Consider the following 13,749-nt stretch of genomic DNA (forward strand, 5'->3'; position numbering starts at 1 on the left):
GATTGTTTAGAGGTTCGGTACCCAGACCTAGTGTTTGCTGTGTGTCCATTGCATTGTGGGGACTCGTGTTCCCTCTGATCAGTCAGACTATGATATGAAATACAGGTCCTTTCTTTCACTTTAACTTCACTTTCTACAAAATGCTGTTTTTATTTGACAAAAAAGTTACATTTTAAATCGGACTCAGCAGTTTTTGGTTCTCTTGTTGGTTTTTGATATTAATTTCTTTTGGTGCCAATGTTCATTGCGTTATGGGCTCACAAACCTGATTGCACATGAGGACTTGTGTCTCCTCTTAGGACAGCGCCGTCCATCCCTGCAACCCTGTGGACCTCCCGAGGTAGATCTAGGTCTAGATCTAGGCATGTCAGTTGTTTGTTATATTTATACACATTTATTTACACATCGAAATATCATTAATTGCCGATTTGTTGGTGAATCAACAAAGACAGGTCCAGCATTATTTGATAATCTTGTGGCCCTGTCATGTAGAGGGTCTCCACTATAATAACGTATGTGAAAGTGTTTAACCCGCAATTAATACATTAAGGCAAAGACTTATTATTTTTCAAAGAAAAAAAGAAAACACCCCGTCCACATGCTTGAGAGTACTCTGGGTCTGGGTGTGTTTTTCCTGGGTTCTCAGTCCCAATCAAGGGAAATCTTTATACTATCATTTCTTAGACAATAGTGTGTTTACAGCTTTGTGGAAACAGTTTGGGGAAAGCCCTTTCCTGTTTCAACATAACAATGTCCCTGAGCGCAAAGCCAGATCCATTAAGAAATAGTTTTTCACAGTTTGTTGTGTAAGAATTTAACTGGCCTGCGCAGAGCCCTGACCTCAGCGCCACCCAACACATTCAGGATGAGTTGGAACGGCGACTGTGAGCCAGAACTTATCACCCAGCATCAGTGTTGGACCTCACTGATGCTCTTGTGGCTGAGTGCGGAGCAAATCCCTGCAGCCGGGTTCAGAGATGTGGCGGAAAGCCTGGAGTCAGAAGAGTGAGAGTTGTTGTAGCAGCTGCAGCCCATCACATGTTGGAGTCACATGTTACACCATCAAAATACGGACGTAATGTTCAGGCATTGGCATATTGTCGGACTCAGTGTGTCAGTGTGGAATTTAAATATTAAAATTTGGGATTATAAATATAAAATGGGATTGTAAAAGTCAGTCAGTGTACAGGATGTAACCCCGACCACAGATAGAAAAAAAAGTGTGTGTGTGTGCGCGTGTGTGAAAAGTGTATGTGTGTGTATTGTAGCGGTTGTGTTTCGACGCCACTCCACATTCAGCCGCCTCTTTGTGGATCTTTTGTTGCAGCTGCCTCCAACATCACGTCAACCTTTTTTTTTTTTTTTGACCTTTTGTGTTGATGTGTTGTGAATATCTTTCAGTTTTCCCACCATGTTCACATCCAGCCAGCCTCTGTTTCACTTGTCCACATTGTGTTTCGTGGTTTTGCACCTCCCTGCCCAGATGCAGACACACCAGCCACCGCGTGTCCCATCAGTCCCTGCTGCCTGTTTGACATCACGCCTTGTGTCTGCTCCCCTGCTCGTCGTCTGACTTGCCTTTTCTTGTTCTGTTTCAGATTAAGGTGGTCAACGCGTTCCGTAGCTCCCTGTACGAGGGGCTGGAGAGCCCAGAGTCCCGTAGCTCCATCCACAGCTTCATGGCCCATCCCGAGTTCGTCCCCCTGTCCGAGGAGGAGGCTCGCATCCCCCCCATCGAGGAGACCGGAGATGAGATCGACCCCCTCCCCAGTGCCTCCTCTGGGGCGAGGGGAGGAGGAGAGCCACCCAGCGTCTTCCCCCACAGCCGCGAGTCATCCATCTGAGCTCCTCCTCCTCCCTCCTCCTCCTCCTCATTCCTCCTCATCAACATCCTATGTGTCATTCCACCAACTGAACTGTCGCACTGAGGGGGGAAGTCATCACTCTGCTCATCCCCTCATTCTGCACGCACACATGCTTCACATCGTCTTGCCCCCCCCCCCCTCTCAATTATTCCTGCCACGTTGTGTTTTTCATACTGACTGTGGCGTTGTTCTGCCTGTAAGTTTGGAAGGCCTGTTCTTTTGTCCATCCGTGTATATTTTTTACTTGATAATCCTTTTGAAAAGCTTTTAAACCATTTTGGGTTCGATCCTTGTGGGACTCGCAGCAGCATGTCTTTGTTCTGTACTTGCTTCATTCCTGCATAACGTTCTCAAAAACAGCACCGAACTTTTCAAAGAGTGCAGTGATTCTCATGTACATACGCTTCCGCTCTTCTACACAGCTAACAGCCGGGTTTGGTGATCAGAAGAATTTTAGGCAAATGCAAAAATGTAACCTTTTTTTTGTTTGTTTTCTTTTCTTTTTTTTTTTTTTTTTTTTTTAGATGTTTAGCAATTATGTTTTTAAAACCTCTAACGAATGTTAATTGATAGTTGATTCAAACTCCTGAGAATGTCTTGTGAGTGTGACACTACAGTCTTCAAGGTTCAACTGTTAAAAAAAAAATGTTCTTCCCTTTATCGTGTCTGTATGTGTTGGTTTTTCTTTTTAGCTGCTGTGTTGCATGTGGAAAGACAGAATGTTTACTACTCAAAAATATCGAACATAGCGGCGTCCAGAGAGGGCTCGCTTTCTGCTCAGTGGGAGTCTGACCTCATCTCATGCAGCGGTTCTCTCAGACCCTCCCCCGGTACATCCACAGTGTCGATAGGAAACAGGAGTGTGGCTCGTACTCGCCCTCTAGTAGGATGCATGTTATGTTTCATTCGTGTTGAGTCGCATGAAAACTTAGGAATGAATATTTGGGATTCTGTTTAGACAACCATCTGTGTGTGTTGGTGTGCAGCAGCGCCTGCTCGGAGCTCCGTGAACTTCCTGTGTGTAGGACTGAACATCATGTTACCGCAACAGGACTGAGACAGACTCATCAATACTCAGCAAACACAGAGGAAACTGTAGCAGGGCTGTTTTACTTGACAGCAGAGCAGTCGGTGTCTGCGTACATGGACTTGTTCCGCACACTTGTAGGCAAGTGCAGTCTGCGTACAGTCCATGTGCTCCTAGATTTTGCAGATCATGACTAAGGGATTCACCCATAAATACCCATGCAGGTCTGTGAGGTCCTAGAGCCCCTCCCTGCTCAGACCGGCCCCCTCCTCACTGGGCGACTGTGCGCTGAATTAGGTTAACAGATACACTGACAGAAACTGATCTAAAATACTGAGGGACGAAGATTGTCATTCATTCTCCATCACAGTCTCAAACACTCATTTTCTCACGTTCTTATCTCCTCCCTCTTTCTCTCTTCGTCCCTCCTGACAGGCTCTTGTTAGAAAAGACCCACCCTGTTGAAGTGTGGCAACTAATCAGAATTGACACATTCCAACCTTCGACCATGACATTGTGATTTTTGTGACATTGGGACCACGCTAACCACTGCCCCCGCCATGCGCCACCACTCGTCTAGGACAGGGTTGCAGGGGCACCAAGCAAGGTAGCCCCAACCCAGCTCGTCTTCTCCCCAGTAATGTCCTTCCCGTCCAGAAGTGTCTCCAGACCAGGTGGAATGTATAATCCCTGCAGTGTCTTCTAACAGCAGCCGGGCGCGTCCTCCCAGATGTGTGTGCGCAGAACACGTCCACAAGGGGGCGCCCTGATGGGGCGGTAAACCACATCAGCGCAAAGGAGCAGCAGGTCTCCTCCGAGCTCTTCCTGCAGGTCTGAGCTCCTCACCCTGCCTGCGAGGCTGAGCCCAGACGCTCTGCAGAGGAAAACTCATTTCAGCTTCCTGTATCCGCAATCTCAGAGACTGTAGGTGAGGTTACAGGTCAGTTCTGTACAGTGTCCTCATTACTGCAGAAACTCAAGCTTACCCCTGCTGTTGAATTTCAATGAGTTGGATTGATGTCAAAGCCTAACAGGAGCTTTTCTTATGTTATTATCCTCGAGATTCTCGACTTCTCCGCACATCTCTGTACATTCTCGGGATTAGCACACAAGTTTTCACTAAAGTTTGCAAGTTTGTTTCGCCTAGATCAAGTTCACATCTCACAAGTCCCCACCCACCTCTCAAATTTGATCCATGTTGAGTCTGAATGTGCATCAACACAGGAAGGACCATAGTATCGATGAGTCTATTTTGTGCCAGTGCAGGTTGTTCAGTTTAACAGACAGGAAGTGAATGTCTCTCTGAACGGGATCTGGACTGTCAGTCTGTGTTGAAGACAAATCTTAGTACCACTTCTGATTTCTGTTTCCCTTGTTTGTCAGATTTTATGAGCAGAGAATAAATCAGCTGTCAGTGACATCCCGCAGCCAGCAGCAGAGGAGGTGTTCGGTCATCATCATCCCTCTCTTGCTCTGCTGTGTTTGATTAACAGACGTCAGTGTGTGGCGGCCACGCTGAGGTTTTACGTAGAGATAAATCCACTGTGTGTCCCTGCTGCCGCTCAGCACTTCCTGCCTGCCGTTGTCCGCAGATTACTGTCTTAAAAGAAGAAGGAATCATCCTCCAATCAGAAGCAGCGATGTGTCTAATCCCCTCTCTTAGTCTGACTAGCAGCCATCAACCGATCTATGAACTAGGACACGTTATTGAAGTAATGTGCTACTACTGCCATATTTCCAACTTTTTGTCATGACTAGGTTCTTCCTCTCCCCTCTGATGAGCTTTTTCTATGTAACTCAGAGCCATATTTTATAGGTTGTCTGTATTGTTTTTTATCTCATTGTTATTGAGGTTTCCTTTGGACTTTCTCACCCTTGAAACCGCCCCATCCCACCACCCCCCACCCACCCCAACCGCCTCCCCTCCTCCCCTCCCCTGGCCCTTTACTCCAAACATGACCAAAAAGCAAGGAGAAAATCTTCAGTCGTCACTGCCGAACCAAGTTTAAAGGACCTCTACAATGTTTACATGAAAAGCGAGTGGGTGGCAGTTCGCCTGCGCTTCTCTCATCCGACCACTTCCCTTTCATTCCCTTGCTTTCCTGAATCTTAGAGTTACTATTTAACTAAATGGGGAATCTTTCTTGCATGGTTTTCATATAAAATTCAATGTTTTGCTCATTTTTTTACAATTCTTCTGTATTTTTATATTAAGTACTTTTTAATATTTTGGAGATATATGAATATATATGTATAGGCTGAAGAGTTTGGTGACAGTACAGTACATGAATGAGATGAATCTACCGTGGACTCTGTCTTTTTACAGCTCTAAATATTTATGCCACGTGTGTCGTCTTGGTCACCTGATGTTAGGGCTCAGAAACCTGCAGTGACTTGTTTACTTCCTGTTGGCCGTTCAATTGGAATCTCAACAATCTAGTCTCATCAGCCCCCTTTTACATGAGTATATCTACTTTATCTAAGATGTTGTGACACACTACACGCTATGTGATTTTCGCAGTTATCCAACTCCATTAGAGTTAAGCAAATGCAACGTGAATACAGCTAACTGTATCAAACATTAAATGGGAGTGTATAATTATTTATCCAACCTCTGGGTTTCTTTGTTTCTGTACTTTTAAGCTACTACAACTGATTTCTTTGAATGAGTGGGTTGATGCTGTTTACCAACTGGCTGTTGTTGGAGCTGACGACTTTAAAGAGGATCAAAGCTGTGTCCCACTTCAGGCTCCGCCTCCTGCACGTGGCCGTGTCCTATGAAGACGTGTCCTCACCTCAGACAGATCAAAACTGAGAAAGTAACCTGCAGACCAGAGCAGAGCCGGCCCAAATCATTAGATAAACCGATGAGTTGTTTTGCTCCGCCCCTCCCAGCTTAGAGGTTTTTGTAATGGACCCATTAAAAAAAAACCTGCCTGGCCCCAATGTGTGTAAATCAAGTTTTTTTTGTTTGTTTTTTTACACAGACCTGGGTGTTGTCTTTATTTATACTTGATGCAGCATCCTGTGCAAAGAGTGGTGTCATTGCACCTTTTGCTTTGTCTACAAATGATCGGGGTGCGTAGTGATGCGGCTCCCAGCTTGAGACTAGGTTCATTTCAAAATGGATGTGCTAAAAGTTAAACCGCCACCGGTACGCACTTGTTTAATTTTTACTCCTTCACTGTAAAAATACTGTGATGGAGAACAAAATGAGCATAAAAGCCTCGTCGTGCGTCCTGCAGAGGCCTTCACCACGTGTCCTGCTCCGGTATAAACAGCAGCTTAAGGATAAAATGATCTTAATACCATTGAACGTCTGTGGGCTCAGACTCAAAGACAGTTAGACCCTGTTAGTCCAAACAGGCCCCCACCCAGCGTGATTGGACTGAATGTAATTTGTGCCTGACTGGGTCCCAGGTCAGATCTTGGTTGTTAGTAGCCAAGACGTTCCTGGAGGGTGAGGTGGGGGTCGGGGGGGGAGGTCTAATCTTGACTAGCGCTCAAAAAATGCTTAGGGCCGGCCCTGGACCACAGGTTGTGTCGTGTGATTCGGGCCAAAGACAGACGCCACAGTTCTCAGCCTCATTCCTGATTTTTACTTTGGTTATGAAATTTGGACCATTAAGGAGGCGGGGCCTGTGATGGGACACAGCTGCAGCTGTAGATGTCATCACCATTTTATACGACTGACGGCTTCAGAAACATTTCATCCCCCGACGAGAGCAGGACTGGCAAAGTGCCAGTGACATCACTTCCTCTTCCTGCCGTGTGTCCTTTAGCTGTAAACGAGACACACCTTCCCAACGATGACAGCGTTTCCTCTTTGTTTTGTTTCTACTGCTGAACCTGACAGGACACCTGTGCTCCTGCAGTCAGTACAATGTAAATATTGTCATATAAGTGAATGAAGTGTACCTGCTTTCTGTGTCGCTGACAGGAAATGGGAGAGGGGGCAATCAGCCAATCATCACCCAGCAAAGCTTTAAGAGTGTTCTGCCAAAGCTGTTTTCTCTTTTCTTTACTTCTTCTGCACAAGTGTGTTTAGTTTGCAGTCACATGACCCCTCCCCCCCCCACACACACCCTCAACCCCCAACCCCCGAACCCCCACCCCCCCCACCCCCCCCCCCACCTGGATGAGATTGCCCTCTGCCTCAGTGTGCTGTGGTGGTCGTCTGTTGGACTGGTTGCCCTCACGTCTCACACCAGGTGCACGGTACAGTCCCGCCATCAGAGACGCTCCAGACCTGTTTGTGCTTCTGGTTTCAGCCACGTCACAAATTTAAAAAAAAAAAACAGTCGAGGACGAGACTCAGCAATCGGACTGAAAATCTCCACCTGGTTTTTAGTTTTTCTGAAGGCTCATATTTTTTTGGAGAATCTCAGATCTCAGTTTGCCACAGTTTTCCTTTAGGACTTCAGTGTGGAGAAGGAACTCGCTTCTTATCCAGCCATTGTTGCATTTTGACTGCGTTGCTTCCTCTTCAGAGCGCTGCCTTTCTCAGAACAGCTTCCTGTAGTTGGATATTAAAGGAAATCTTTGGAGAACCTTCACATCCACTTAAAAATTCACAAATAAAAAAAATGGTTCAAACGAACTGGAATATTACAGATGGAAAAGTCATAACCACTCAACATATATATCTATATATTTATATAATGTATCTATGCATTTATATCAAGTATATGTGTGTATATATATATATATATATATATATATATATTTATATATACATGTATATTAGGTATAAATACGTAGATATATATATATATATGGTTTCTCAGTTGAACTTCATTGCAAAAAAGACTGAAAAAGATTTGTTTTCTGTAATTACTATGATACACAGTAATAGGCGTTGGTGTTATTTTTGTATAAACATAATATCATCTATGTGGCATGCATGACATATATACAAAATTGGTGGTTTAAAGCAATATGTCCAACCTGGTGCGATTGGTTCTGTCGTGTTCTGTGTAGCCTAAAGCCACTTGAAAAGAGATATATATATAAAAAAAGAGTAACTGCATTTGGATAAAACTAACTGTTCAGTATATGTGTTCAATGTTCTGTGTTCTGCATGTTTTAGTATGGAATGAAACATCCCAAATGTTGACGTGTTTTCCAAATGAAATCTCAAACACTCGCCCCAGACACATCACAACACAACACACAGACAGACACGTGTATTTGCACTGTGAGGTGAAACACACTGAGGAAATTAAAACTGTGTGACGTCAGACGGATGGATTTAATGAAAGATGAAGATTCTTCTTTTTGTTTCCATCATCTCACTTATCCGCAAACTAAACAGTTTACAGATCTGTCTGCTCATCCACCTCCCCACTGTGTCATCCTCATGTCCATCCACCACACACACACACACACACACACACACACATACACACATATATGCACAAACACTCAGATTTATAGACTCTCCTGAACTCATCACCCACTCATCTGTGCAGTGAGAGGAGGAGGGAGAGATGACAGTTAACAGGCCTGAAACATTCAGCATGTGGTTCAGGTAGGCTTCTGCTCTGCAGGTGTCATCATCTTATCACATCCATTGATCCACTATCCTCCTGCTTCCCTCCACCGGCGGGGTCTGTGGGGGGGGGGGGCCGGGGGGGGGGGGGTTGGGGGTGATGGAGTTGTTGCTCAACCTGTTAAACGTCTGTGTCCATGTTCGAGCCCGACCGATATATCAGCCGATTTTATCTTTCTCAAGTTTATTTTTCAACCGTAAAATGTTGCAACTAAGGATTATTCTTAATATCAATTAATCTGCTGTTTATTCTATTTCATGTTTTTGATTGATCAATATATTGTTTTATCCATAAAATATCAGAAAATAGTGGAAAATGCTTGTTATAATTTCCCAGCACCCAAGCTGACGTGTTCAGATTTAGAGATCAGAGGATGTCACATTGATTAACTGTTAAAATAGTTGCAGATTAATTGATCAACAGTAAACTAAATTACTATTTTGACCAATTATTTTACCAGTGGTTAAATGTGCCGCTCCTCGCTGGTCAAAGCTCCAGACTCATGGGATCTCTATCGTGTTCACGTTTGTGTTTTACATCGGTATCAGTCGGGCTCGAGTTCACGTCAGTGTCAGTCTGATGGTTGAGACCAGTCTTCTTGTTTGTTGTGATGACCTCTGCTCCCAGTCTTTGTGCTAAACTGGAGACGACAGAAAACAAGAGGATTTCATAAAGCGTCAGACTGTCCGTTTAAATCCACGTTAACAAGAAAGAAAGATATATTTATAAATATTTTACACACCTGCTCAGACATTTATTTTTATCAGGTTGTAGAAACGACAAAATGTTGACAGCATTAAAGGTGGATGTTGCTCTTTGTGCTCACGTTAAAGTGCACAGAGCAAGTTGAGATGAACAGTTTGGCGAATCAGCCTGGATTCAAGAAATATTTTACAAATTGGTTTCTTGTTGATTATTTACTGTATATATTTTCTGTCTAAATGCTGTTTCAAAGCCTTCTCCACGTTGCCACCAACACATCTCTTGCGAGGACATCCTAAATGAATTATTTTTGTAGTCAGATTTACATACTGTAGTCTATATGAGTCTAAAAGTACCAGCACTGTGCTACGCTCATGTCATATCAGAATTACCATAATTACTAGTTTCCTAGTTCACGTAAACATCCGAGTCGAAATGACTCTGATAAACATCACTTGGCGCAAAATTTCATGGGAAAATAAACAAAGATGAGGAAGCTTCATTTTATCCAAACTCCTTTGTTCAAGGTGATTAAACCTAAATTTAATGGACATAGTGTTTTAATGCTGTGTTGTTAATGTACAAGAATATTTTTAATTGCTACCATCCGTCCCAAATGACATGAATGCAGCATTGGTCTGTCGCTCCTCTAATTGGATGGATTGACATTAAATTTGGCACAAACACTCGTGGTTGTCAGAGGACGAATCCTAATAACTTTGGTGATCCTCAGTGTTTTCCTTCAGTTCACATTTTGGGTTTTGAGTGAAGCGTCTCAACATCAACATCAACATGTCTCAACAGCACACACTCATGTCCCCCTGTTAATGAACTGTAACAGCCTTGAGGATGCATATAGCGCCATCATCAGGTCAAGATTTAATTCATCCAGTATTTTGGTTTATAATCAAATACCTGCAAAACGACATTCCAATCAGCCTCAGCTCACTTTGTTTGTCCAGGGCTAATTAGCAGATGTCAGCATGCCATCGATAGCATCTTCGCATGTTGAAAGCTCTGCTCGTTGCTGAAATACAGAGGATGTGACCTCAGTGTCTTCAGTTGTATCTTGGGTCCTGTGTGGCTGATTGTGAGCCTCAGCAGTGATTTGTTTGTGAGCCAAAATAAAAACTTCCTGTGCTTCCCTGTATGTGTGTGTGTGTGTTGGTTTGTGTGTTTGCTGTGTGTGTGTGTGTGTGCTGTTGGTGTCAGCCGGGCTGCTGGGTGCTCGGTGAGGGTGTGATTCCTCAGTGTGTGTGTGTGTGTGTGTGTCACCTTCTCCCTCGTTCGCTCTCATCCTGTCTGTCTCTATCGAACATCCTCCTCCTGTTTGCTTCGATCTATGCAACAGAATCCTCCAGTTCGGCTCCAGTGGTTCATTTGGTTTCTCACTTTCTCTCCCTCTCACTCTGTCTGCTCGTCTCCGTCTTTATCTGCTTTTTATTTTTCAGTTCTTTCTACAAACAGAACCACGATACCTGTACATTGATGTATGTGAGTGTGTGTGTGTGTGTGTGTGTGTGTGTGCGCGTATGTACAACAGGTGCACACACACACATGTTGTTTTCTTTACTCTTTTGTAAGATATGATCATGTGGAATGCCTTGGTCTTAGTGTCATGTCGTTTGAACTTAAGCTGAACAAAAGATGATAATCAAGCAACTGAGTAAAAGTTGTTACATAAGTATATATATATAATATATAAATATATATAAATATATACAAATCTATATACATAAAATAAAGCCATTGGAATTTGAAATAAATATGTGTCAATTTGTGATTCTTTTAAAATATTATTTTCATATAGATTTTTAAATTTTTCACAATTGAAATTTATTCTCAAGACGTTTATCCTCAAGATTGATGTGGGATCTAAAATGTATCTTGATGATAAGTTGAGAAAGATGAATGGTTTTTACTCCCAGCACATTAAATGTTATTAAATGTATTGTAGCTCTTTGAACTGAAAATGACAAAAACCTAATTTCTTTGGTAAAAAGTAAGAAAATGCAAGAAAATGCAGAAAATATTTACATATTGTATTTCCTCAAATAGTGACTGGACCTTTTGTTTTTTTTACCTAAACAGAAGGTCACAGGAATTTATTTGAGGCAGTTCTTTATTTTTATTTATGTTTCTGTATAATTGGTCATATTTCAGTAAGAAGCCTCATTTTGATTCACTCCAGCCCTGTTAAAGTTACTGCATGGTGTTAATACAAACTCAACACCTCCTGTAAATCTTTCAAATTAAAGTGAACAGAAACCTTCAATTTCTTAACAGGGCTTTTATTGTGAAACATTTGCAGGCAGACTGGATGAAAGGGCGACAAAGTAAAGTGGATCAGCATGAATGAATCAGACCCTTTAAAGGAGTAATCCAGACCATCAAAGTGTTGAAAAATCCATGATTATATTGTTGAAGTTATTCAATTAAAGTGGTAGAAATGTACATTATGCTCAACTGGCATGTTTATCCGTCCTTGGTTTTTCCCCAGCCTGTATTTGGGGGCCCGCCTTTATTTGTTTGTATATCAACCACACCCCCGGCCATCATTGGAGTCCTGACTTTTAAATGACAAGGCAAGGCTAAAGGAATAAATAAATCGTCAACAAGTTTGTTCGTATCCCCGCTGCAATAACCACTGCAGCCTCTAGGAGTCGCTATCTCACAGTCTAACATACTGTGTGCTGCACGACAAACCGATATAGTGCCTTTGGTCTCCCTCCACATCTGCAGCTCCAGTTATGGCGACACAGGACTTCCTCTTTCTCAGCAGCGCTCAGCTGCTCAGTGCAATACTGCCACCATGTGGATACAGGCTGCCTTACACCCGGAAGACCTCCTGCTGCAGAACACCAGATTTACAAATCATGGCCATGTGAGGAAAGACATTGTAAAGTAAGTGATAAAATTGTATTATGTTGCTTAAATAAACCAAATAGGTGACAAAAAATATTGACCTGATTCACAGTAATACAGATATTATTGATCTTCCAAAGTGGAGTTTTGTGCTCTTCAAAATCTTTGTAGGAGCACAAGCTTTTGATTTTGGAATAATGATAGTGTAAATTTGCTGCCAATTCCTTTAAGATTCTACTTATTCCAACTTGAGTTGGATAACTCAGGACATTCTGGTTTTATGAGAGTGTTCACCTGACTCCCTGCTCTATTAGTGTCTCTTATGAACCTCAGATTCATGCTCTTTACAGGTTCAGTTTAGAAACTGAAGACTAAAATGAAATGGCTCTAAATGGAATTCAGCAAGCGTTAATTTTATCATTTACACCTGTATTTTTGCTACTGGGACTAAATGTTAAAATGTTTGCTTTAAAATGTTAAAAATGTGTATTACCAATTTTGTGAAAAGTTATTTTTTGTGTGTGTGGAAATCCTTGAGATCTACAATAAAAATTCACATTAAATCAAAAACAATCTAATATATTTTTTAGCATGTTCTGTATATAGGGATGACATGAAGGAAAACTGGCTGAAACTGAAACATAAAGAAGACAACAAACTGGAAAGACATTAGAAGAAATACATCCTCACCCTGAATTAAACATAATGCTTTAACTGACATGTTATTTATCCTGACCAATTAGAATTGAATAGTCAGTATAAAATATAAGATAGGTTTGTGTTTCTGTGCTGCACACATCCAGGATCAACTCTGAACTTCACACACTTCCTCTGCAGCTTTCAGAGCGTTTTTTTAAGTCGTAAAATTTTTTGATAAACTGCTTTTATTCTTGAGTTTGTGTGAGAAATGTTTCTTATATCCTTCAGTAGCAGTGTGATAAATAAAGACCCTGATTTCATCTGTAAAACACAACTTTAATATTGGTTGATGACTGTGACCAATCAGATCAGCCCTTGTTCTTCCCGCTGTGAGAAATATTTACTTCCATCTGCTGATTACTTGCTTCTCCTCCTCCTTTTCTTTCCTCTCTGTCCATCTCCATTTTCTCTGAATTTCTTCACACCACGATCATTTGCTCCTTAATGAACTAAATCACTTCTCCTCGCTTCATCTCTCTGCCCACGAGCCTCTGACGGTGGCCTGCATTTCTCACTGAGGGAAACTCATCCTGGAAGGTGTTGTCAAGACAACTGCGTTTCTAACGGTAACTGTGTTGGCACCTCGGCAACCAGAGACTCCGGTTTATTTGGGTTCATTAGTGTTGGGGGGTGGTGGTGGAGGGTGTAATGTCAAGACGCTGGAGAAGAGCTCCAGGCAACAAGATTCTTCACTGCAGACTGAGTGTGTTCAGAAAAGTTTAAACCTGAGCTGACAGACAGTTTGCTGACATACACTTCATCAACACTGACTCATTCCTGTGTGTCTGCACCCTCAACATCAATAAACCCATTCCAACCCATTTTTCTAAATTCCTCTTTGTCAGATGGTTGAATCTCTCCAAGAGGAACGGGTCGGATTAGACCAGGAAATAGAAAAATGATAATCCCTCAATTGAATTTCATCCTCCTTTTCAAAACACCTGATTATGTAAAGAGTGTGTTAACCTCCTCCACCATCACACTGAGATGCAGGAGGCTTTTTGGGATTGTATTAACACAAATAACCTAGAAAATGTTT

At 42.4% G+C, this 13,749-nt stretch overlaps 1 protein-coding gene across 8 annotated transcripts in view; it reads left to right on the forward strand.

Annotated features, from left to right (window-relative positions):
- Positions 1-4,786, forward strand: part of LOC111219522 (plasma membrane calcium-transporting ATPase 1-like) — an 86,843-nt gene extending 82,057 nt beyond the window's left edge. For 6 of the 8 annotated variants that reach the window (XM_022742224.1, XM_022742230.1, XM_022742223.1 and 3 more), the window contains one exon: positions 1,599-4,786. In XM_022742224.1, coding sequence (XP_022597945.1) covers positions 1,599-1,844 — 246 coding nt within the window. In that variant the 3' untranslated portion in view covers positions 1,845-4,786. The remainder of the gene's footprint in view (positions 1-1,598) is intronic. The other 2 variants (XM_022742227.1, XM_022742229.1) reach the window with 1 other exon arrangement.
- The last annotated feature ends 8,963 nt before the right edge of the window (positions 4,787-13,749 follow it).

This window comes from Seriola dumerili, unplaced genomic scaffold, assembly GCF_002260705.1.
Source record: "Seriola dumerili isolate Sdu_G_001 unplaced genomic scaffold, Sdu_1.0 BDQW01000066.1, whole genome shotgun sequence".
Lineage (NCBI taxonomy): Eukaryota > Metazoa > Chordata > Actinopteri > Carangiformes > Carangidae > Seriola > Seriola dumerili.